General features: G+C 50.1%; 1 protein-coding gene across 2 annotated transcripts in view; it reads left to right on the top strand.

Moving 5' to 3' along the window:
- The first annotated feature begins 7,894 nt into the window (after positions 1-7,894).
- Positions 7,895-23,145, top strand: part of hells (helicase, lymphoid specific) — a 104,051-nt gene continuing 88,800 nt past the window's right edge. The window contains exons 1-3 of one of the 2 annotated variants that reach the window (XM_072478787.1): positions 7,895-8,062; positions 10,668-10,753; positions 12,801-12,922. In XM_072478787.1, the coding sequence (XP_072334888.1) occupies positions 8,055-8,062; positions 10,668-10,753; positions 12,801-12,922 (216 nt within the window). In that variant the 5' untranslated portion in view covers positions 7,895-8,054. The remainder of the gene's footprint in view (positions 8,063-10,667; positions 10,754-12,800; positions 12,923-23,145) is intronic. The other variant, XM_072478788.1, reaches the window with a different exon arrangement.

Genomic DNA, 23,145 nt, shown 5'->3' on the forward strand with positions numbered 1-23,145 from the left:
GTGACAATCACACTGGGTCAGCAATAACAAGCAGCAGCGACAGTCCAAGAGGAATACACCAATTTTTACCACAGCTATATCCACACATTTGTTCCACACCGACAGTGCGGCCAATGACAGCTCATGCTGGACAGTCCCAGTATTCAAGCCTGCAGCAGCCAGCAGTCTATGCAGCATATTCTCAAACAGGCCAGCACTGCGGATTGCCCACTAATGGAATCAAGACCGAAGGAGGACTACCGCCAGCGCAATCTGCACTACAGACTGGATGCCTTAGTTACTGCCCAGGATTTGCTGCACCACAGCCTGGCCAGATAGCGTTTTCCTATCAGATGCAAGGTTCTAGTTTCACACCATTACCAGACATTGATGCGAGCAGCAATTCTGTCTCCAAAGCGACATGCTTCAACGCTTCTCAGCAGAATCACCCTTCCAGCACAGCCTCATCCAACTTCAACATCTGGCACATTCATGACCTTGAATGATATTGTTGATGGTACCTCTTCAATGTCAACGACCCATCAGCTACAAGATGCCATCCGACAGCACCACCACAAACATGAAAAGAAAAAGACTCCACCTCGTTCCTGGTACGCATGCCGGATGGATCCGTGCGTAGGCGCAATCGGCGAGCCTTTCGCCTACTTCCACGCTCGCAACGGAACCACACACAGACGCCGTGTCCTCCAATGGTTCCTGATAGTGACTTCGTGGAGCTGCCATATTCCATGCCCCTTCTGTCGCCACCCATGGCCAGGCTCGCACCTCAACCGGTGGTTCTCGACCCACCCTTGAGGCGGTCAACCCGTGTTCGTCGCCCACCTACTAGAATGGACTTATGAGACTGTTCACACGTCAAAGTTTAGAAACTATTGTATTGTAACATGTTCCTGTTTTATCGTTCCAGATCTCGTTTGACTGGACCACACTTCAAAGTTTTTCTTCTTTTGTTATGGTACAACCTCGTTAGCATGCCACACCTGACATCGCCCCATGTATATAGTTACGCCACATGCACATGCTGTAAATATCACGCACACACACCTTTAGCTGCACTCTGGACACATTCATATTTATAACCACGTAGGCACATAATCTTGTAAAAAAGGGGGATGTCATGATATTCAAACACACATATCATGATAGACAGACCAACAGACCAATTAGCACACATAACACGACAGCCAATCACAGACAAGGGCAGACAGAGTATAAGACAAGAAACACGACACCTGGTGGTCAGTAGATCTGGAGACCAGGACAAGGACAGGACCTGATTAACAACACACTCAGAGAGTCACCACGTGCTGAGTACCAGGACTGATCTGTAAATAAAAAGTTGAAATAAAACAGCGTTGTACCAATTGCAACCGTGTTGGTTCATCTGTACCTCAGAGCACCCAACACCACAATACAGAGAGAGACAGAAAGAGAGAGATACAGAGAAAGAGAGACAGAGACAGAGAGAGACAGAGAGAGAGAGATACAGAGAGAGATACAGAGAACAGAGAGCGAGAGAGAGATACAGAGAGAGAGAGAGAGAGAGAAAGAGACAGAGAACAGAGAGAGAGAGAGACAGAGAGATACGGAGAGAGAGAGAGACAGGCAGAGAGAGAGAGAGAGAGACAGGCAGAGAGAGAGAGAGAGACAGAGAAGGCTACAACATGCCTGGAGTCACTGTTTCTATACAGAGAGAGAGACAGAGAGAGAGACAGAGAAGACTGCAACATGCCTGGAGTCACTGTTTCAATACAGGGAGAGAGAGAGAGAGAGAGACAGAGAAGACTGCAACATGCCTGGAGTCACTGTTTCAATACAGGGAGAGAGAGAGAGAGAGAGACAGAGAAGACTGCAACATGCCTGGAGTCACTGTTTCAATACAGGGAGAGAGAGAGACAGAGAAGGCTGCAACATGCCTGGAGTCATTGTTTCAATACAGAGAGAGACAGAGAAGGCTACAACATGCCTGGAGTCACTGTTTCAATACAGGGAGAGAGAGAGAGAGACAGAGAAGGCTACAACATGCCTGGAGTCACTGTTTCAATACAGGGAGAGAGAGAGACAGAGAAGGCTGCAACATGCCTGGAGTCATTGTTTCAATACAGAGAGAGACAGAGAAGGCTACAACATGCCTGGAGTCACTGTTTCAATACAGGGAGAGAGAGAGAGAGACAGAGAAGGCTACAACATGCCTGGAGTCACTGTTTCAATACAGAGAGAGAGACAGAGAAGACTGCAACATGCCTGGAGTCACTGTTTCAATGCAGGGAGAGAGAGAGAGAAACAGAGAAGGCTGCAACATGCCTGGAGTCACTGTTTCAGTACAGAGAGAGAGAGACAGACAGACAGAGAAGGCTACAACATGCCTGGAGTCACTGTTTCAATACAGGGGGAGAGAGAGAGAGAGACAGAGAAGGCTGCAACATGCCTGGAGTCACTGTTTCAATACAGAGAGAGAGACAGAGAAGACTGCAACATGCCTGGAGTCACTGTTTCAATACAGGGAGAGAGAGAGAGAGAGAGAGAAGGCTGCAACATGCCTGGAGTCACTGTTTCAATACAGAGAGAGAGAGAGAGAGAGGCAGAGAAGGCTGCAACATGCCTGGAGTCACTGTTTCAATACAGAGAGAGAGAGAGAAGGCTGCAACATGCCTGGAGTCACTGTTTCAATAGAGAGAGAGAGACAGAGAAGGCTGCAACATGCCTGGAGTCACTGTTTCAATACAGAGAGAGAGAGAGAGAAGGCTGTAACATGCCTGGAGTCACTGTTTCAATACAGAGAGAGAGAGACAGAGAAGGCTGCAACATGCCTGGAGTCACTGTTTCAATACAGAGAGAGAGAGAGAGAGACAGAGAAGGCTGCAACATGCCTGGAGTCACTGTTTCAATAGAGAGAGAGAGACAGAGAAGGCTGCAACATGCCTGGAGTCACTGTTTCAATACAGAGAGAGAGAGAGAGAAGGCTGTAACATGCCTGGAGTCACTGTTTCAATACAGAGAGAGAGAGAGAGAAGGCTGCAACATGCCTGGAGTCACTGTTTCAATACAGAGAGAGAGAGACAGAGAAGGCTGCAACATGCCTGGAGTCACTGTTTCAATAGAGAGAGAGAGACAGAGAAGGCTGCAACATGCCTGGAGTCACTGTTTCAATACAGAGAGAGAGAGAGAGAGAGAAGGCTGCAACATGCCTGGAGTCACTGTTTCAATACAGAGAGAGAGAGAAAGAGAGACAGAGAGAGAGAGACAGAGAGAGAGAGCTAGAGAGAGAGAGAGACATAAGGCTGCAACATGCCTGGAGTCACTGTTTCAATACAGAGAGAGAGAGAGAGACAGAGAAGGCTGCAACATGCCTGGAGTCACTGTTTCAATACACAGAGAGAGAGAGACAGAGAAGGCTGCAACATGCCTGGAGTCACTGTTTCAATACAGAAAGAGAGACAGAGAAGGCTGCAACATGCCTGGAGTCACTGTTTCAATACAGAGAGAGAGAGAAAGAGAGACAGAGAGAGAGAGAGACAGAGAGAGAGAGCTAGAGAGAGAGAGAGACATAAGGCTGCAACATGCCTGGAGTCACTGTTTCAATACAGAGAGAGAGAGAGAGAGAGAGTTTGTTACAGAGAAGGCTGCAAATAGTGAACTATCACCCGTGGGAATGCTGAAATAAGCTTACCCTACAACCACCGCCACCGCAGGCGGAGTCTCTAAAATCATTCGGGAGCAAATAGTTCCCCGATACGGGTTGGTAGAAAATATAGACTCGGACAGGGGAAGTCACTTTACCTCTAAGGTCTTATCAACCGCAGTGTCAGTTCCCCGTCCGGCAAGTTCCCAATATAGCATACAACCCTGCCAACCGCAGGGGCCCAACAACCAGGCATTTCAAAATAATTATTATAATTAATAAATTAATCAAATTTGATACTACCGATTCAGTAACATTTCAATAATAGTATTTCAGCTCAAATTCATCGATTGTAAGGGTTGGATTGCTGCCAAATTCCTGTTATCAGTTGTCCTTGAACAATCTGTTATTTTTAATCAAAGTTGTTTTGGTTTTTTTTAAGACCAGCTTCCACATGGTTTGAAGTTTTGATTTCTAGGCTAATTCTAAACATTTATTTTAAAATATCAAACACAATAACTTATTAAACATATAGGTTTTCTGTAGATGAATTCGTCGATTCTATTAAAGAAGGCACTACTAGAAGTTTGGAGATAAATTGGGACTTCCACACTCCTTGGCACCCCCCCTCATCGGGACGGGTGGAAAGGATGAATCAAACCCTTAAAAATCATTTGTCAAAAATAATACTAGAAACTAGGCTCCCTTGGACAAAATGCTTACCGATAACCCTTCTAAGAATCCGAACGGCTCCAAGAGAAGATTTGGGGTTGTCCCCATACGAAATGTTGTTTGGATTGCCATACCTTGGAACAATGGGAGAACTGCCCATTACAGAATGTAAAGATATCTATGTAAAGAAATATATACTGGCACTGTTCCTCATTATCATTCCTCAGGAGACAAGGACTGCTAGCGCCGACACCTCCCCTTGAATTCGCAGTACACAAATTTAAACCAGGAGATTGGGTACTGGTGAAATCGTGGAAAGAAACCAAGCTTCAACCCACTTGGGACGGACCGTTCCTGGTTTTGTTAACCACAGAGACTGCCATACGAACCGCGGAAAAAGGTTGGGCTCATTACAGCATAACGAAGAGTCCCGTTAAATCACCGCCTGAACAGGAACAATGGCATGTGGAGGCCACTGAGGAACCATTTAAGATAAGATTGAAAAGACACTAAATCCTGAACTGTTCAATAATATGATGAAACTACAGCTAAAATGGACTATGCAATGTATAATAATATTATTGATGTGGGAGTTCGGAATCGGTCGTATGATTACATTGACAATCCCAGAAAGTCGGTACCCTCAGGTAACACGGACTGATCTATGCACCCTCATAGACTGCGAGTCAGCGGGGAAGGGAAAGGAGTTTAGGGTAGATTCTCTTCATTATTACCGAGGGGGGATGATTACGGAGAGGGAGGGTTGGCTGAAAAGGTTCTGCCAATTGCCCAGAGGGGCACCACCGGTCGTATCCATTCACCAGATTAATGGAAATTCCCCCTCAACGTGCAAGGCTGGAACTTGTCACCCCATATACATCACCGTAAACCACACGGCCTGGATTGAGACAGGCAATAGGGTTTGTTCACTTAGACATGAGATATTCGGGGTAAACATGAAAAATGGCAAGACTGAATGCTGCTTCCGTATCTCATTAGACCAGGGAGCAACTCCCACTAATGAAACTAGGGACGACAAGGCGGAGAAAGAACAGGGAGTCAAAATAATTGAAGTAAAAGATTTAGAGCAAGCCTTTGAGATAGAGACCGGCTATGAGGAACAGAATGCGTGGATTGAGTGGGTGAGGTATTCGGCCCAGATGCTGAAGAAAGACAATTGTTATGCTTGCGCATCAGGTAGACCACAGGCCCATATGGAGCCCTTTCCACTGGGGTGGACAGACAATAGAGGGAGCATGGAATGCATAATGGCCTTGTACCAAGATGCGACAGCCTGGGGCAACAAGACCTGCACTGCCCTATCTCTGATGTTTCCTCCTGTTAATAAGAAACTATCTGCAAACCCTCCCTCCTTCTTGGTTACTGTGACGCATCACAAATCGTGTATAAGTCGTTCTGATACGGGACTAAGTAAAGATATGGGAGAACTCAAGGCTTGTATTGAGACTAAGAACATGACCACCCAGGGCAATTACTCATCACTAAAAATACCACGTGCAGATATATGGTGGTATTGCGGAGAAAAGATTCTAAGACCCACTCTACCCCCCCAATGGAAAGGGACATGCGCATTAGTTCAGCTCGCCATTCTGTTCAGTATAGCCTATGAAAGACAAGAGGAGAGGGGAGTGTAAAAGGGGGACGATCTAAACGGGGCATACCCACCTCATTTGATGACAGGATTTACCTGGACTCCGTTGGCATTCCCAGAGGAGTACCGGATGAGTTCAAAGCCCGAAATCAGATTGCAGCTGGGTTCGAGTCCCTCTTCTGGTGGGTTACAATCAATAAGAATGTGGATTGGATAAACTATATATACTATAATCAACAGAGGTTCATCAATTATACCAGGGACGCCGTGAAGGGCATAGCAGAACAACTGGACGCAACCAGTAGAATGGCCTGGGAGAATAGATTGGCTCTGGATATGATTTTGGCAGAGAAAGGTGGTGTATGCATTATGCTCAAGGGACAGTGTTGCACGTTTATCCCCAACAACACGGCACCCGACGGATCGATTACCCGTGCGCTACAAGGGTTAACCACTCTGGCTGTGGAAATGGCAGACAACTCAGGGGCAGACACATCCATGACTGGGTGGCTTGAATCAATGTTTGGGAAATGGAAAGGGTTAATTGTATCCATCCTCACCTCCATCATCGTGGTAATAGGAGCATTGGCGGCAATAGGCTGTTGCATCATCCTGTGCGTAAGAGGCTTGGTGCAGAGGCTCATCGAAACAGCCTTGACCAAGCAGATGCCATTACCCCTGGGTAAAGGAGGCCAGGATACAATTTGCCTCCTAGAAAGTGGGGAGACCATCGAAAGGGAAGTTGAGAGGATGTTGGACAATTTTGGGGTAGGTTAGAAGAGGCTACAAAGTGTAAAAAGCAACAAGAGTAAAAAGAAAAAAATGGGGATTTGTGAGAAATGAACATTTTGTGTTATTTTTACATGTATAAACTCTGGTTCACAATTAAGATGTCAACAATGACGCATGATGGGAAAATTAACATGTCAAGTTCTGAGTAAGCTATAGTGAGCGAATTATTATAACTATGTACCAGGATGACCTTTGGGGAAGAACGGGATGTTCAATAACAGAACTTGCTAAGCAAGGGGGAAGATAGCAGGTGCAAGCAGGGGGCCTCATTCTTATCTTTAACTGACGGTCCAAGGATATACCAGGAGCGGACAGAAACCACTATGAAAGGGGGAGGCCAAATAAGGGATCACTGATGCGCGCCCCACTGCCCATCTCGCGCCCTTGTCTAATGCGCGCTTCCCCTGTCTATAGTTTGTGGGATGTGTTTCTCAGGGATGGTTTCCCACGGATTGTATTTTCATGGATTGTATATAACAAAGTGATGCTGTGTGAATTCTTTGTGTCTGCTATTGCTTCCTGGAGGCACCCGCTCTTGCAAGATCGATTGAAATAAATACTTCTTCAGAATTTGACTAAGTGTAAATTATTAACAGGTGAGCGGTGTTTCTCACAATCTTAACCAAAAGGCCAAGACTGGAAACATTGCTGCACTGCATGGTGCTTCCACTGTTTCATTTGTAAATTAGTCCTCTAGCTTCACCAGGTTGGCACCTCAGTTTTTGGTAGTCTGCTGTCACTCCTGGCAAGACCTCTTCATTTATTGATCCAGGGATGAGCTCATGGCTTGAGAGTGGTAGATATACCACAACATGAAGTTGCAGATTATGGTTGAGTATAATTCTGCTGATCGCCCAGAGCCCCTCAACCGTTTCCAATTCTGAGCTGCTCCACAGCTTCTCAACGTATTCCATTAACCATGCTCCAACCCTGCGCGCCCCCTGTGCGGCGCGCGCCCTCGTCTAATGCGCGCTTCCCCCGTCCGGCGCGCGCCCCTTCGCTTGTCGCGCGTCGCTGGATTGGGGTTTTCCACTCGTCCAAATAAATGGGGGGGATGCAGTGAAATTAAATTAAACACACAGAAACCTCGACAGACGGAGAACTGCAAAGATTTTCTTCGACACAGTATCCTGTAGATAATTACCATGAATTCAGGCTGGAGACTCAGGGCGCTCAACTGACGGGCAAAGCACCCCCTCCCCGAGCCGCTTCACTTCGACTCGACCGAGAAGAGGCGCGAAAATTGTGTTTCTCGCGCGCGAGAGAGAAACTCAGATAGAGAGACACCGGGATCGGGAAATACCGGGATAGGAAGATAATCGCCCCCAGTGAACGGATTAAGTCTCGACCGGTAGGATGAACGGGTAAGTGCGGGGGGAACCCGGAACATCGTTTTTTGGGGCATTTAATACCCCCCCCCCCACATGGACATTCCCCCCCCCCTGCATGGACATTTCCCCCCCCCCCCCCCCCGCATGGACATTTCCCCCCACCTGCATGGACATTTCCCCCCCCCCCCCCTGCATGGACATTTCCCCCCCCCCCCCCCCCCCCTGCATGGACATTTCCCCCCCCCCCCCCCCTGCATGGACATTTCCCCCCCCCCCCCCTGCATGGACATTTCCCCCCCCCCCCCCCCCCCACCTGCATGGACATTTCCCCCCCACCTGCATGGACATTTCCCCCCCCCCCCCCGCATAAACATTTCCCCCCCCCCCCGCATAAACATTTCCCCCCCCCCCCCCCGGACATTCCCCCCCCCCCCCGGCATGGACATTCCCCCCCCCCCCCGCATGGACATTCCCCCCCCCCCGCATGGACATTTCCCCCCCCCCCCCCGCATGGACATTCCCCCCCCCCCCCCCCCCCCGCATGGACATTCCCCCCCCCCCTTGCATGGACATTCCCCCCCCCCCCCCCCTGCATGGACATCCCCCCCCCCCCCCCCCCAGCATGGACATTTCCCCCCCCCAGCATGGACATTTCCCCCCCCCCCCCTGCATGGACATTTCCCCCCCCCCTGCATGGACATTCCCCCCCCCCCCCCCCGCATGGACAATTTCCCCCCCCCCCCCGCATGGACATTTCCCCCCCCCCCCCCCGCATGGACATTTCCCCCCCCCTGCATGGGCATTTACCTCCCCCCCCCCCCCCCCCCCCCGGCATGGACATTTCTCCCCCCCCCCCCCCCCCCCGCATGGACATTCCCCCCCCCCCCCCCCGCATGGACATCCCCCCCCCCCGCATGGACATTTCCCCCCCCCCCCCCCCCCCGCATGGACATTCCCCCCCCCCCCCCCCCCCCGCATGGACATTTCCCCCCCCCCCCCCCCCGCATGGACATTTCCCCCCCCCCCTGCATGGGCATTTACCTCCCCCCCCGGCATGGACATTTCTCCCCCCCCCCCCCCCCCCCGCATGGACATTTCTCCCCCCCCCCCCCCCCTGCATGGACATTTCTCTTCCCTCCCCCCCCCCCCCCCTGCATGGACATTTCTCTTCCCCCCCCCCCCCCCCCCCCCTGCATGGACATTTCCCCCCCCCCCCCCCCTGCATGGACATTCCCCCCCCCCCCCCCCCCGCATGGACATTCCCCCCCCCCCCCCCCCCCGGCATGGACATTCCCCCCCCCCCCCCTGCATGGACATTCCCCCCCCCCCCCCCCCCCCCCCTGCATGGACATTCCCCCCTCCCCCTGCATGGACATCCCCCCCCCCCCCCGGCATGGACATTTCTCTCCCCCCCCCCCCCCCCCCCCGCATGGACATTTCTCCCCCCCCCCCCCCCCCCCCCCCCTGCATGGACATTCTCTCCCCCCCCCCCCGCATGGACATTTCCCCCCCCCCCCCGGCATGGACATTCCCCCCCCCCCCCTTGCATGGACATCCCCCCCCCCCCCCCCTGCATGGGCATTTACCTCCCCCCCCCCCCCCCCCGGCATGGACATTTCTCTCCCCCCCCCCCCCCGCATGGACATTTCCCCCCCCCGCATGGACATCCCCCCCCCCCACCTGCATGGGCATTTACCTCCACCCCCCCCCCCCCCCCCCCCCGGCATGGACATTTCTCCCCCCCCCCCCCCCCGCATGGACATCCCCCCCCCCCTGCATGGACATTTCTCCCCCCCCCCCCCCCCCCCCCCCCCGCATGGACATTTCTCCCCCCCCCCCCCCCCCGGCATGGACATTCCCCCCCCCCCCCCCCCCCCCCCCCTGCATGGACATCCCCCCCCCCCCTGCATGGGCATTTACCTCCACCCCCCCCGGCATGGACATTTCTCTTCCCCCCCCCCCCCGCATGGACATCTCCCCCCCCCCCCCTGCATGGACATTCCCCCCCCCCCCCCCCCCTGCATGGACATTCTCCCCCCCCCCCCGCTGCATGGACATTCCCCCCCCCCCCCCCCCCCGCATGGACGTTTCCCCCCCCCCCCCTGCATGGACATCTCCCCCCCCCCCCCCCCCTGCATGGACATTTCTCCCCCCCCCCCCCCTGCATGGACATTTCTCTCTTCCCCCCCCTGCATGGACATTTCTCCCCCCCCCCCCCCCCCCGCATGGACATTTCTCCCCCCCCCCCCCACCTGCATGGACATTTCTCCCCCCCCCTGCATGGATATTTCTCTTCCCCCCCCCCCCCCCACTGCATGGTCATCCCCCCCCCCCCCCACTGCATGGTCATCCCCCCCCCCCCACTGCATGGTCATCCCCCCCCCCCCCCAACTGCATGGTCATCCCCCCCCCCCCCCAACTGCATGGTCATCCCCCCCCCCACTGCATGGACATCCCCCCCCCCCCCCACTGCATGGACATTCGACACCCCCCCCCGTATGGTCATTTCCCCCCTCCCAAATGCATGGACACTAACCCCCCCCCCCCTTCCAAATGCATGGACAGCACCCCCCCCCCCCCCCCCCCTGAATTTTAGTTCCCGTTTTTTGCATTTCTGATTTTACCTTCTTTCCTGCAGTGTTTTTAAAGGTCAAAGAACCACCTCTTGTCTTCAAGTGAACTCCAGTGCGGAACAGGACCTATTGGACACTGGCTCTGCCGGAGGTAAAGTTCAATGGGCACCACCATCAGTGGTATTTTTAGTTAGTGTGTAAATTTAATCTTTGTAGCATGGAGACATTGCCTCTGTTTTGAAGGGTATAAAATACCATTGACATCTCTTTGATTTTTTGCGGGCCCAACACTGATCCTCAAGGGACCCCACTAGTTACAGGTTGCCAACCAGAGAAACACCCATTTATCCCCACTCTTTGCTTTCTGTTAGTTAACCAATCCTCTACCCATGCTACCACTTTACCTTCAATGCCATGCATCTTTAGTTTATGCAGCACCCTTTTGTGTGGCACCTTGTCAAAAGCTTTCTGGAAATCCAGATATACCACATCCATTGGCTCCCTGTTATCTACCGCACTGTTAATGTCCTCAAAATTCTACCAAATTAGTCAGACACGACCTACCCTTTGTGAACCCATGCTGCGCCTGCCCAATGGGACAATTTCCCTCCAGGTGCCCCGCTATTTCCTCCTTAATGATAGATTCCAGCATTTTCCCTACAACCGAAGTTAAGCTTACCGGCCTATAATTACCCGCTTTCTGCTGACCTCCTTTTTTAAACAGTGGCGTCACGTTTGCTACTTTCCAATCCTCTGGGACCACCCCAGAGTCTAGTGAATTTTGATAAATTATCACTAGTGCGTTTACAATTTCCCTAGCCATCTCTTTTAACACTCTGGGATGCATCCCATCAGGGCCAGGAGACTTGTCTACCTTTAGCCCCATTAGCTTGCCCAATACTGCCTCCTTGGTGATTACAATCATCTCAAGGTCCTCACCTATCCTATATTTATTTCCATCAGTCACTGGCATGTTATTTGTGTCTTCCACTGTGAAGACTGACCCAAAAAACCCGTTCAGCTCTTCCGCCATTTCCCCGTCTCCTATTATTAAATCTCCCTTCTCATCTTCCAAAGGACCAATATTTACCTTAGCCACTCTTTTTTGTCTTCTATATTTGTAGAAGCTTTTACTATCTGCTTTTATGTTCTGAGCAAGTTTACTTTCATAGTCTACCTTACTCTTCTTTATAGCTTTTTTAGTAGCTTTCTGTTGTCCCCTAAAGACTTCCCCGCCCTCTAGTCTCCCACTAATTTTGCCACTTTGTATGTTTTTTCCTTCAATTTGATACTCTCCCTCACCTCCTTAGATATCCACGGTCGATTTTTCCCCTTTCTACTGTCTTTCTTTTTTGTCGGTATGAACCTTTTCTGAATACTGTGAATTCTGTTTCTTTCCACATGCTATCAGACTTGCTGAGTATTTCCTGCATTTTCTGTTTTTATTGCAGTCGTGTGCACACCCTGTTTCAGTAATCACTGAATTGGGGAGTAAAGTAATGGCAGGCTCTCCATGCTTTGGTTTCCTTAGAAGTAATAGTAAGTACTGCTAAGTATGACAGTTGAGTATGGCAAGTGCCAACTTCCCACCCAAAGCAGTGGTTTTTGATTTAGCTGCAGAACGGTACCACTGGGATCTCTGCTTGGACTGACTTTTGCAACAATTTCCTCCCTCTACCCAGAGATTCCAAGGGACAGTACAGCAATGTTTTTGAGACTAGCTGTTTGTCTTGTCAATCACAGAAGGCAGGAAGTTGAGTGCTCCAAGTAGTGCTTATTGCCAGGCCTTAATGGAAACTGGCTTTGCCTGTTCAGATGGTGTAGGTCAACAACAAGTTGTGGGACTGCTGTGAGGTAATGGCTCTGAGCATTGGCAACTTTCCAGTACCTCAGTCAAGTGGTCAGTCCTCATGTGCAAATCAAGATGGTGAGTATTGGCAAACTGTGGAAGTCATGGCCACACAATGACCTGTGTCCTGACAGAAGGACTGATGGCAACTGATCATGATGAGATTCCTCTTCTTAGCCTAGGGTGAGTATAAACGGTATCTCAGTCAATTCAACACAACTTGGAATCAAGCTTGGGGTCTTTTGTTGTTCGCGGCTTGGGAGCTCATTCAGCAATGAATTTATTGAGCAATCGGGAGATTATTTGTAACCATTTGAATGAGTGCTCTGGACTGCTTTTCTTCCTTCAGACTCTAGAAATGGTGAGATGGTTGAGGATGAGGTGAATGAGATCATAACAGCCAGCATGTTAGAAGAGGAAAGGCAGCTGGAAAAAGAAAGACAGGAGGAGGAGAGAAAGCTGATGCAACAGGTAAGGCTCTTTGTTAAATTACAGTGTAGTTCAGATGGGAGCTGCAGCAGCAATCTATAAAAACTTACAGCACAGGCCTTTTCAATCCAACCGCTCTATGCTAGTGTTTATGTTCCAACTTAGCTTCATCTTGTCTGGTGTATAATTTTTATTCCTTTTCTATATGAGGGGTGGGATGAAATCTGAACCTTATTTGATTTCAGAGTGTGAGGGGTATATGCTCTTCAAAACTAGAAAGGAAATTGGACTTATTTCCTTTGAAAGAGCCAAAACTTTAAGGTGAAGTTTGCAACATGAGGCATAAAAGTGAAAACAAGAAAGTTAGGAATGAGAGGAGGTTAGGATGATTTTCTTTCCCGCACCGGAAGGTGTTGTAATTATAAAAATTGTTTTGAGGCAGGGCAGCACGGTGGCGTAGTGGTTAGCACTGCTGCCTCATAATGCTGAGGTCCCAGGTTCAATTCCGGCTCTGGGTCACTGACCGTGTGCCGTTTGCACATTCTTCCCGTGTTTGTCCCCATCAACCCAAAAGTGTGCAGGGTAGGTGGAATTTATTTAATTGTTTTGAGGCACGATTGAGCTTGCTGGGAAACAAAATGTAAGATCGCAAAGATAGTAATCTAATTGCTCCTAATGCCATGTGCTAGTTTGCATGGAAATTGACGATAATGCTGTTGTAAATGGCTGGAGAGAAGCTGAAAAAGGAAGGATGTTTGGATCCTGGTACATCAGGATCAATTCTGGAGAAATAGAACTTGTGCAAACCAGAGATGTTGGATTTCAACAGGGCCTGTGATAGGTTAGTTGGGTTGTGCTGTTGGGAAAGATTTTAAACAAGCTTTGTGAGGAAGTGGAAGTGTCATCTTAGAATCAACTTTGAAATGGGACAATAAAAATAAATAGATAAGCATGGAAGGCTGTCTAATGTCCTTCAGGTGAGGAATTCTGTTGTCTTTTTCAATCTGGCCTTTGATCCATCGTCCACACTAGATGGTTGACTCATTCTCAAATGGCCTCACATGCAACTCCATTTTCATACCATCCATAACCCGGAATCCACCAAAAGCCTCATTGTATCCAGTCAAAACCAGAAAAGAAAATTTCCTGTTCATTGCCATCACCTGCCCTCCTTCAGCTGATGAATCAGTACTCCACCATGTTGATACCAATTGGGACAAGCACTGAGGGTGGGTAATAAGGGCACAGAGGTAATTTGGGTGGGGAACTTCAATGTCATAGAATCATAGAATTTACAATGCAGAAGGAGGCCATTCGGCCCATCGAGTCTGCATTGGCCCTTGACAAGAGCACCCTACTAGTATGGCAGGGGGGTGGGCACGGGAGCAATAGGTCAGAAGGTGAGAGCGTTGAGGGAGAACTAGGGAATAGGGACAGTGTGGCTCTGAGGCAGAGCAGACGGGGAGAAGTTGCTGAACACAGCGGGGCTGGTGGCCTGAAGTGCATATGTTTTAATGCAAGGAGCATTACGGGTAAGGCAGATGAACTTAGAGCTTGGATTACTACTTGGAACTATGATGTTGTTGCCATTACAGAGACCTGGTTGAGGGAAGGGCAGGATTGGCAGCTAAACGTTCCAGGATTTAGATGTTTCAGGCGGGATAGAGGGGGATGTAAAAGGGGAGGCGGAGTTGCGTTACTTGTTCAGGAGAGTATCACAGCTATACAGCGAGAGGACACCTCAGAGGGCAGTGAGGCTATATGGGTAGAGATCAGGAACAAGAAGGGTGCAGTCACAATGTTGGGGGTATACTACAGGCCTCCCAACAGCCAGCGGGAGATAGAGGAGCAGATAGGTAGACAGATTTTGGAAAAGAGTAAAAACAACAGGGTTGTGGTGATGGGAGACTTCAACTTCCCCAATATTGACTGGGACTCACTTAGTGCCAGGGGCTTAGACGGGGCAGAGTTTGTAAGGAGCATCCAGGAGGGCTTCTTAAAACAATATGTAAACAGTCCAACTAGGGAAGGGGCGGTACTGGACCTGGTATTGGGGAATGAGCCCGGCCAGGTGGTAGATGTTTCAGTAGGGGAGCATTTCGGTAACAGTGACCACAATTCAGTAAGTTTTAAAGTACTGGTGGACAAGGATAAGAGTGGTCCGAGGATGAATGTGCTAAATTGGGGGAAGGCTAATTATAACAATATTAGGCGGGACCTGAAGAACATAGATTGGGGGCGGATGTTTGAGGGCAAATCAACATCTGACATGTGGGAGGCTTTCAAGTGTCAGTTGAAAGGAATACAGGACAGGCATGTTCCTGTGAGGAAGAAAGATAAATACGGCAATTTTCGGGAACCTTGGATGACGAATGATATTGTAGGCCTCGTCAAAAAGAAAAAGGAGGCATTTGTCAGGGCTAAAAGGCTGGGAACAGACGAAGCCTGTGTGGCATATAAGGAAAGTAGGAAGGAACTTAAGCAAGGAGTCAGGAGGGCTAGAAGGGGTCATGAAAAGTCATTGGCAAATAGGGTTAAGGAAAATCCCAAGGCTTTTTACACTTACATAAAAAGCAAGAGGGTAGCCAGGGAAAGGGTTGGCCCACTGAAGGATAGGCAAGGGAATCTATGTGTGGAGCCAGAGGAAATGGGCGAGGTACTAAATGAATACTTTGCATCAGTATTCACCAAAGAGAAGGAATTGGTAGATGTTGAGTCTGGAGAAGGGGGTGTAGATAGCCTGGGTCACATTGTGATCCAAAAAGACGAGGTGTTGGGTGTCTTAAAAAATATTAAGGTAGATAAGTCCCCAGGGCCGGATGGGATCTACCCCAGAATACTGAAGGAGGCTGGAGAGGAAATTGCTGAGGCCTTGACAGAAATCTTTGGATCCTCGCTGTCTTCAGGGGATGTCCCGGAGGACTGGAGAATAGCCAATGTTGTTCCTCTGTTTAAGAAGGGTGGCAGGGATAATCCCGGGAACTACAGGCCGGTGAGCCTTACTTCAGTGGTAGGGAAATTACTGGAGAGAATTCTTCGAGACAGGATCTACTCCCATTTGGAAGCAAATGGACGTATTAGTGAGAGGCAGCACGGTTTTGTGAAGGGGAGGTCGTGTCTCACTAACTTGATAGAGTTTTTCGAGGAGGTGACTAAGATGATTGATGCAGGTAGGGCAGTAGATGTTGTCTATATGGACTTCAGTAAGGCCTTTGACAAGGTCCCTCATGGTAGACTAGTACAAAAGGTGAAGTCACACGGGATCAGGGGTGAACTGGCAAGGTGGATACAGAACTGGCTAGGCCATAGAAGGCAGAGGGTAGCAATGGAGGGATGCTTTTCTAATTGGAGGGCTGTGACCAGTGGTGTTCCACAGGGATCAGTGCTGGGACCTTTGCTCTTTGTAGTATATATAAATGATTTGGAGGAAAATGTAACTGGTCTGATTAGTAAGTTTGCAGACGACACAAAGGTTGGTGGAATTGCGGATAGCGATGAGGACTGTCTGAGGATACAGCAGGATTTAGATTGTCTGGAGACTTGGGCGGAGATATGGCAGATGGAGTTTAACCTGGACAAATGTGAGGTAATGCATTTTGGAAGGGCTAATGCAGGTAGGGAATATACGGTGAATGGTAGGACCCTCAAGAGTATTGAAAGTCAAAGAGATCTAGGAGTACAGGTCCACAGGTCATTGAAAGGGGCAACACAGGTGGAGAAGGTAGTCAAGAAGGCATACGGCATGCTTGCCTTCATTGGCCGGGGCATTGAGTATAAGAATTGGCAAGTCATGTTGCAGCTGTATAGAACCTTAGTTAGGCCACACTTGGAGTATAGTGTTCAATTCTGGTCGCCACACTACCAGAAGGATGTGGAGGCTTTAGAGAGGGTGCAGAAGAGATTTACCAGAATGTTGCCTGGTATGGAGGGCATAAGCTATGAGGAGCGATTGAATAAACTCGGTTTGTTCTCACTGGAACGAAGGAGGTTGAGGGGCGACCTGATAGAGGTATACAAAATTATGAGGGGCATAGACAGAGTGGATAGTCAGAGGCTTTTCCCCAGGGTAGAGGGGTCAATTACTAGGGGGCATAGGTTTAAGGTGAGAGGGGCAAAGTTTAGAGTAGATGTACGAGGCAAGTTTTTTACGCAGAGGGTAGTGGGTGCCTGGAACTCACTACCGGAGGAGGTAGTGGAGGCAGGGACGATAGGGACATTTAAGGGGCATCTTGACAAATATATGAATAGGATGGGAATAGAAGGATACGGACCCAGGAAGTGTAGAAGATTGTAGTTTAGTCGGGCAGTATGGTCGGCACGGGCTTGGAGGGCCGAAGGGCCTGTTCCTGTGCTGTACATTTCTTTGTTCTTTGTTTGTTGTTCTACCTAAGCCCACACCGCCACCCGTAACCCAGTAACCCCACTTAACCTTTTTTTTTGGACACTAAGGGCAATTTAACATTCCCAATCCACCTAACCTGCACATCTTCGGACTGTGGGAGGAAACTGGAGCACCCGGAGGAAACCCACGCAGACACGGGGAGAACGTGCAGACTCCGCACAGACAGTGACCCAAGCCGAGAATCAAACCTGGGACCCTGGAGCTGTGAAGCAGTTGTGCTAACCACTGTGCTACCATGCCCCCCAACACCGAGGACATCTGGGTGATGTCCATCACCCAGAATGGTTCGGGTAGCATCACTACTGACAAAGCGGCACGGTAGCGCAGTGGGTAGCACTGTTGCTGCACAGCTCCAGGGTCAAGGTTCGATTCCGGCTTGGGTTACTGTCTGTGGAGTCTGCACATTCTCCCTGTGTCTGCATGGGTTTGTTCCAGGTGCTCCGGTTTCCTCCAACAAGTCCTGAAAGACATGCTGTTGGGTAATTTGGACATTCTGAATTCTCCCTCTGTGTACCCGAACAGGCGCCAGAATGTGGCGATTAGGGGCTTTTCGCAGTAACTTGTGACAATAAAGATTATTATAAAAGCTGACCCGAGTCCTGAAGGATATATCTGCCAAACTGGGCCTGCAGCAGGTGGTGCAGGAACCACCAAGAGGGGGAAAAGCACTTGTTCTTTTCAATCTACCTGTCATAGATAGTATTGGGAGGAGTGACCACCTCCGTCTTTGTGGGTATGAAATCCTGTCTTAACACTGAGGACACATTTCATTGTGTTGTGTGGCACTGCCATTACTAAATGGGATAGATTCAAAACCCATCTGGGCATTCATGAGGCTCTAGGTATCAGCAACAGATTTGTATTCAGTTATAATCTGTAACCTGGCCCAGCATATCTACTATTACCATCACGCCTGCTTCAAAGTAGAGTACAGAAGAGCATGTCAGGAGCAGCAACAGAAAAAAATAACTGCTAGGCAGGATGAGATAGAGCTAAGCAATCCTGCAGCCAACAGATCAGATTTAAACCTTGTAGTCTTGTCCCATTCAGCTCTGAAAGGTGGTAGATAATTAAAAATCTAACGAGAAAATGATGCATGAACACCCCGATCCTCAATCATGGCAGAACCCTGTCAGTGCAAAAGAGTAGTTCCTGCAGTCATCGTCAGGTGGAGGTGCCAAGTAGATGATCCATTTTGTCTGCCTCCTGAAGTTAGGTTGTTGCTTGGCTGGGAGTTAATGTCAGCCAGTGAGGATGGGGGAATGGAACTTGCTGCGAGCTTTCACGGGCAGCAGAGTTTTGGATGACCTCAAGTTTATGGAGGGGAGAATGTGCAATTTCTCGAATACTAAAGTAACCCCTGCCCACATGTGTCAAGCCCTGGGCAGCATTCAGTCTTGGCATGATGATTGGAAAGTAACAGTTATGCCACACAAGTGCCTGGTGATTATCATCTTCAACAAGAGAGTATCTAACCATACCCCCTTGGTAATGCCATTGCTGAATCCCCTGCTATCACCATCCTGAGGTTATCATTGACATGAAACTAAACTGGACAAGTATATAAATACTGCCAAAAGTGGGAATTCTGCAGCAAGTAACTCACCTGCTGAATCTTAATTCTAACAGGACTGGACAGGGTAGATGCAGGGAAGATGGTACCAATGATGGGTGTCATTCCTTCGCTTTGGCTGGGTCAAAATCCTGAAACACTCTTGGAACAAAGAAAAGTACAGCGCAGGAACAGGCGCTTTGGCCCCCTTAAACTAAAATCTTCTACACTTCCAGGGTCTGTATCCCACTATTCCCATCCAATTCATGTATTTGTCAAGTTGCCCCTTAAACGCCACTATCGTCCCTGCTTCCACCACTCCGGCAGCGAGTTCCAGACACCCACTTACCCGCTGTGTAAAAAAAAAAAAAAAAAAAAAAAAATACTTGCCTCGTACATCTCCTCTAAACCTTGCCCCTCGCACCTTAAATCGATGCCCCCTAGCAATTGACCCCTCTACCCTGGGAAAAAGCCTCTGACTATCCACTCTGTCTATGCCCCTCATAATTTTGTAGACCTCGATCAGATCGCCCCTCAACCTCCGTCGTTCCAGTGAGAACAAACCGAGTTTATTCAACCTCTCCTCATAGCTAATGCCCGCCATACCAGGCAACATCCTGGTAAATCTCTTCTGCGCCCTCTAAAGCCTCCACATCCTTCTGGTAGTGTGGCGACCAGAATTGAACACTATACTCCAAGTGTGGCCTAACTAAGGTTCTATACAGCTGCAACATGACTTGCCAATTTTGATACTCAATGCCCCGGCCAGAGAAGGCAAGCATGCGTATGCCTTGGTGACGACCTTCTCCACCTGTGTTGCCCCTTCCTGTGGACCTGTGCACTTAAATCTCTCTGACTGTCAATACTCTTGAAGGTTCTACCATTCACTGCATATTCCCTACATGTATTAGACCTTCCAAAATGCATTACTTCATATTTGTCCGGATTGAACTCCATCTGCCATCTCTCTGCCCAAGTCTCCAAACAATCTAAATCCTGCTGTATCCTCTGACAGTCCTCAGCGCTATCCGCAATACCACCAACCTTTTGTCATCTGCAAACTTACCAATCAGACCAGTTACATTTTCCTCCAAATCATTTATATATACTACGAACAGCATATACTACGAACAGCAAAGGTCCCTGCACTGATCCCTGCGGAACACCACTAGTCACACCCCTTCAATCGGAAAAGCACCCTTTCATTGCTACTCTCTGCCTTCTATGACCTTGCCTGCTCTGTATTCATCTTGCCAGCTCACCCCTGATCCCGTGTGACTTCACCTTTGTACCAGTCTGCCATGAGGGACCTTGTCAAAGGCCTTACTGAAGTCCATATAGACAACATCCACTGCCCTACCTGCATCAACCATCTTTGTGACCTCCTCGGAAAAACTCAAATCAAGTTAGTGAGACACAACCTCCCCTTCACAAAACCATGCTGCCTCGCTAAACGTCCTGGGACCTCTGCACCGTGAGGCAGCAGGGCTAACCCACTGTGCCACCGTGCTGCCCTTAGGTGGCATAGATTTGAAGTAATTGCCAAAAAGATTGGAGAGGCTGAGAAATATTTTCTGAGAATGGTGGCAATCTGGAACTCATTGCCCGAAAGAATGGTAGATGTCGAATCTCTCAACGCATTTCTAAAAAATCCCAATTTAAAAACTGGAAAGTGGGATTAGACCAGGTCGCTTTTGTTTGGCTGTCACAAAGGTCATAGGATTTCTGTAGCACAGAAGGAGACCTCTTAACCCAACATCTCTGTGCCAACTCTCCGTAAGAATTTGCATAGTGCAGCTCCCTCGCCTTCTCCCTGTAACACCGTCAAGTGTAAGCCTTCGGTAATGGAAATTTGCTGTATTACTCTCATGCCCTGTAACATTCTCAGGATGTCCAAGAATAACTAATTTCATTAACAGTGGGTGGGAGATCCTGCAATTTGTAAATGGATGAGTAATCTATTTTTGCTAGTATTGGTTAAGGGAGGATTATCGGCCAACACACACAACTATCTTCTGAAGGTGCTATGGGATTTTTAAACATAACTGAACAGGCAGATGTCCTTTTTAAAAGGAGTACCTTTGGTACAGCCCATGCCCATTGAGAAAGAAAGACTATGGGAAGGCTGACTAAGAAAGTTGAGGATGGTATCAAATTGAAAGTCAGTGTGAAATGCAGCAAAGATTAGTGGCAGGCCAGAAGATTGGGAACATTGTAGAAACCAGAAAAGGGACTTCCGGTTGCGGCTATGCCGAGGTAGGTCGCACGTTCGGCAGCTCCCGCCAGGAACGGACTTTTGGGCCCCAACGGCAATTGTTCGACGGCTCCCAGTGTGGGAAGGTGACAGCAAGGTTCCCGTGGCACTGTATGGATTGGACCACAGGGGTGGAGCGGTTAAGAAAGTGATTTTGGTGCAGCGGAAAGTGCGAGGGAGGAGAAGCGGGTGGAGACCAAGCTGCGTGGTCGCAGGACCAGCAGGAGTTCCTCAAACGCTGCTTTGCGGAGCTGAAGGCAGAAATGCTGGCGCCAATGAAGGCGTCAATTGAGAAGCTTGTGGAGACCCAGAAGGCCCAAGGGTCGGCGATCCGGGAGGTGCGGCCAAAAGCCTTGGAGAACGAGGACGAGATCTTGGGCCTGGCGGTGAAGGTGGAGGCCTGGTGGTGAAGGTGGAGGTGCACGAGGTGCTGCACAAGAGGTGGCAGGAAAAATTTGAGAACCTGGAGAATAGGTTGAGGAGGAAGAATCTTCGGATTCTGGGTCTCTGAAGGAGTGGAGGGGCCCAATGCCGGGGCATATGTGGGCACGATGCTCAATTCGCTGATGGGTGCGGGGGCTTTCTCGAGGCCCCTGGAGCTGGATGGGGCTCATCGGGTCCTGGCAACGAGACCCAAAGCCAACGAGCTGCCAAGGGCTGTAGTGGTGAGGTTCCACCGCTTTATGGACAGAGAGTGCGTCCTTAGATGGGCCAAGAAAGAACTGAGCAGCAGGTGGGAGAACACGGAGATCCGAATCTATCAGAACTGGAGTGCGGAGGTGGCTAAGAAGAGGGCTGGTTTCAACTGGGCTAAGGCGGTTCTCCATCGGAAGGGGGTGAAATTCTGGATGCTGCAGCCAGCGCGATTGTGGGTCACGTTCCAAGATCGGTACCACTATTTTGCGACGCCTGATGAGGCATGGAACTTTATCCAGTCTGAAAAGTTGGATTCGAACTGAGGGTTTGTCGCCGGGGGAGGGTTTAACAGTGTTTACTGCGTTTGGGGAATGTTCTTTTTGTTTTGGTGCTGGGTGGGGATGGGTGAATGGATTTGATGTGGGAGCTGTGAGAGAGTGTGGGCGTCGGTGATGGAGGGGCAGGGCCCCACGGAGGAAGGGGGGGGTGGAGGCCCGGGGATGGGGAGTTGGGGTAAGGCCACACAAAGGAGCTGAGCCAGAGGGGGCTGGGCCGGCTCAGATGGAAAGGGCGGGCTTTTTCCCGCGCTAGGGAAGGAAGGAGGTGGGGCAGGGGGGTGGGGGGGGGGGGAAGGGCTGGAGGTGCGCACTGATTGCCAAGGGGAGGTGGGGGGGGATTTTCACACTGGGGGGTTGATGGAATGGTGGGAGAGGCCGGGGTCAGCAGGAGTCAGCTGACTTATGGGAGTGTCATGGGGGGAGCAAAATGGCTAGATGAGGATCAGGGAGGGGGGGGGAAACTGGGTTGCTGCTGCATTGGCCAAACGGGAAGCTGGAGGTAGGAGAGGTAGTCGGGACTGCCACCTGGGGGACTGGAGGGTGCGGGAGGCGCGGGCACGTGGCTGGCCTAAAAAAGGAGATGGCTAGTTGGCCGGGGGGGTGGGGGGGGGGCGGGGTGGCGGCGAGTAGCCCCCTGATCCGGCTGATTACTTGGAATGTGAGGGGCCTGAATGGGTGTTCGCGCACCTAAAGGGACTGAAGGCAGACGTGGTTATGCTCCAGGAGACAGATCTGAAGGTGGCTGATCAGGTTAGGCTGAGAAAGGGATGGATAGGGCAGGTCTTTCATTCAGGGCTGGATGCGAAAAACAGAGTGTTTGCAATACTGGTGGGGAAGTGGGTGTCGTTCGAGGCGCTGAATATTGTGGCGGATAATGAAGGTCGATATATGATGGTGAGTGGTAGGTTGCAGGGGGGGGCGGGTGGTACTGGTGAACGTATTTGCCCCGAATTGGGATGATGCCGGATTTATGAAACGCATGCAGAGTCGGATTCCGGATCTGGAGGTAGGAAGCTTGATAATGGGGGGGACGGGGGGTGGGGGGGACTTCAACACGGTGCTTGTCCCAGCACTGGACTGTTC

The sequence above is a fragment of the Scyliorhinus torazame genome, chromosome 16 (genome assembly GCF_047496885.1).
Source record: "Scyliorhinus torazame isolate Kashiwa2021f chromosome 16, sScyTor2.1, whole genome shotgun sequence".
In the NCBI taxonomy this organism is placed as follows: Eukaryota; Metazoa; Chordata; class Chondrichthyes; order Carcharhiniformes; family Scyliorhinidae; genus Scyliorhinus; species Scyliorhinus torazame.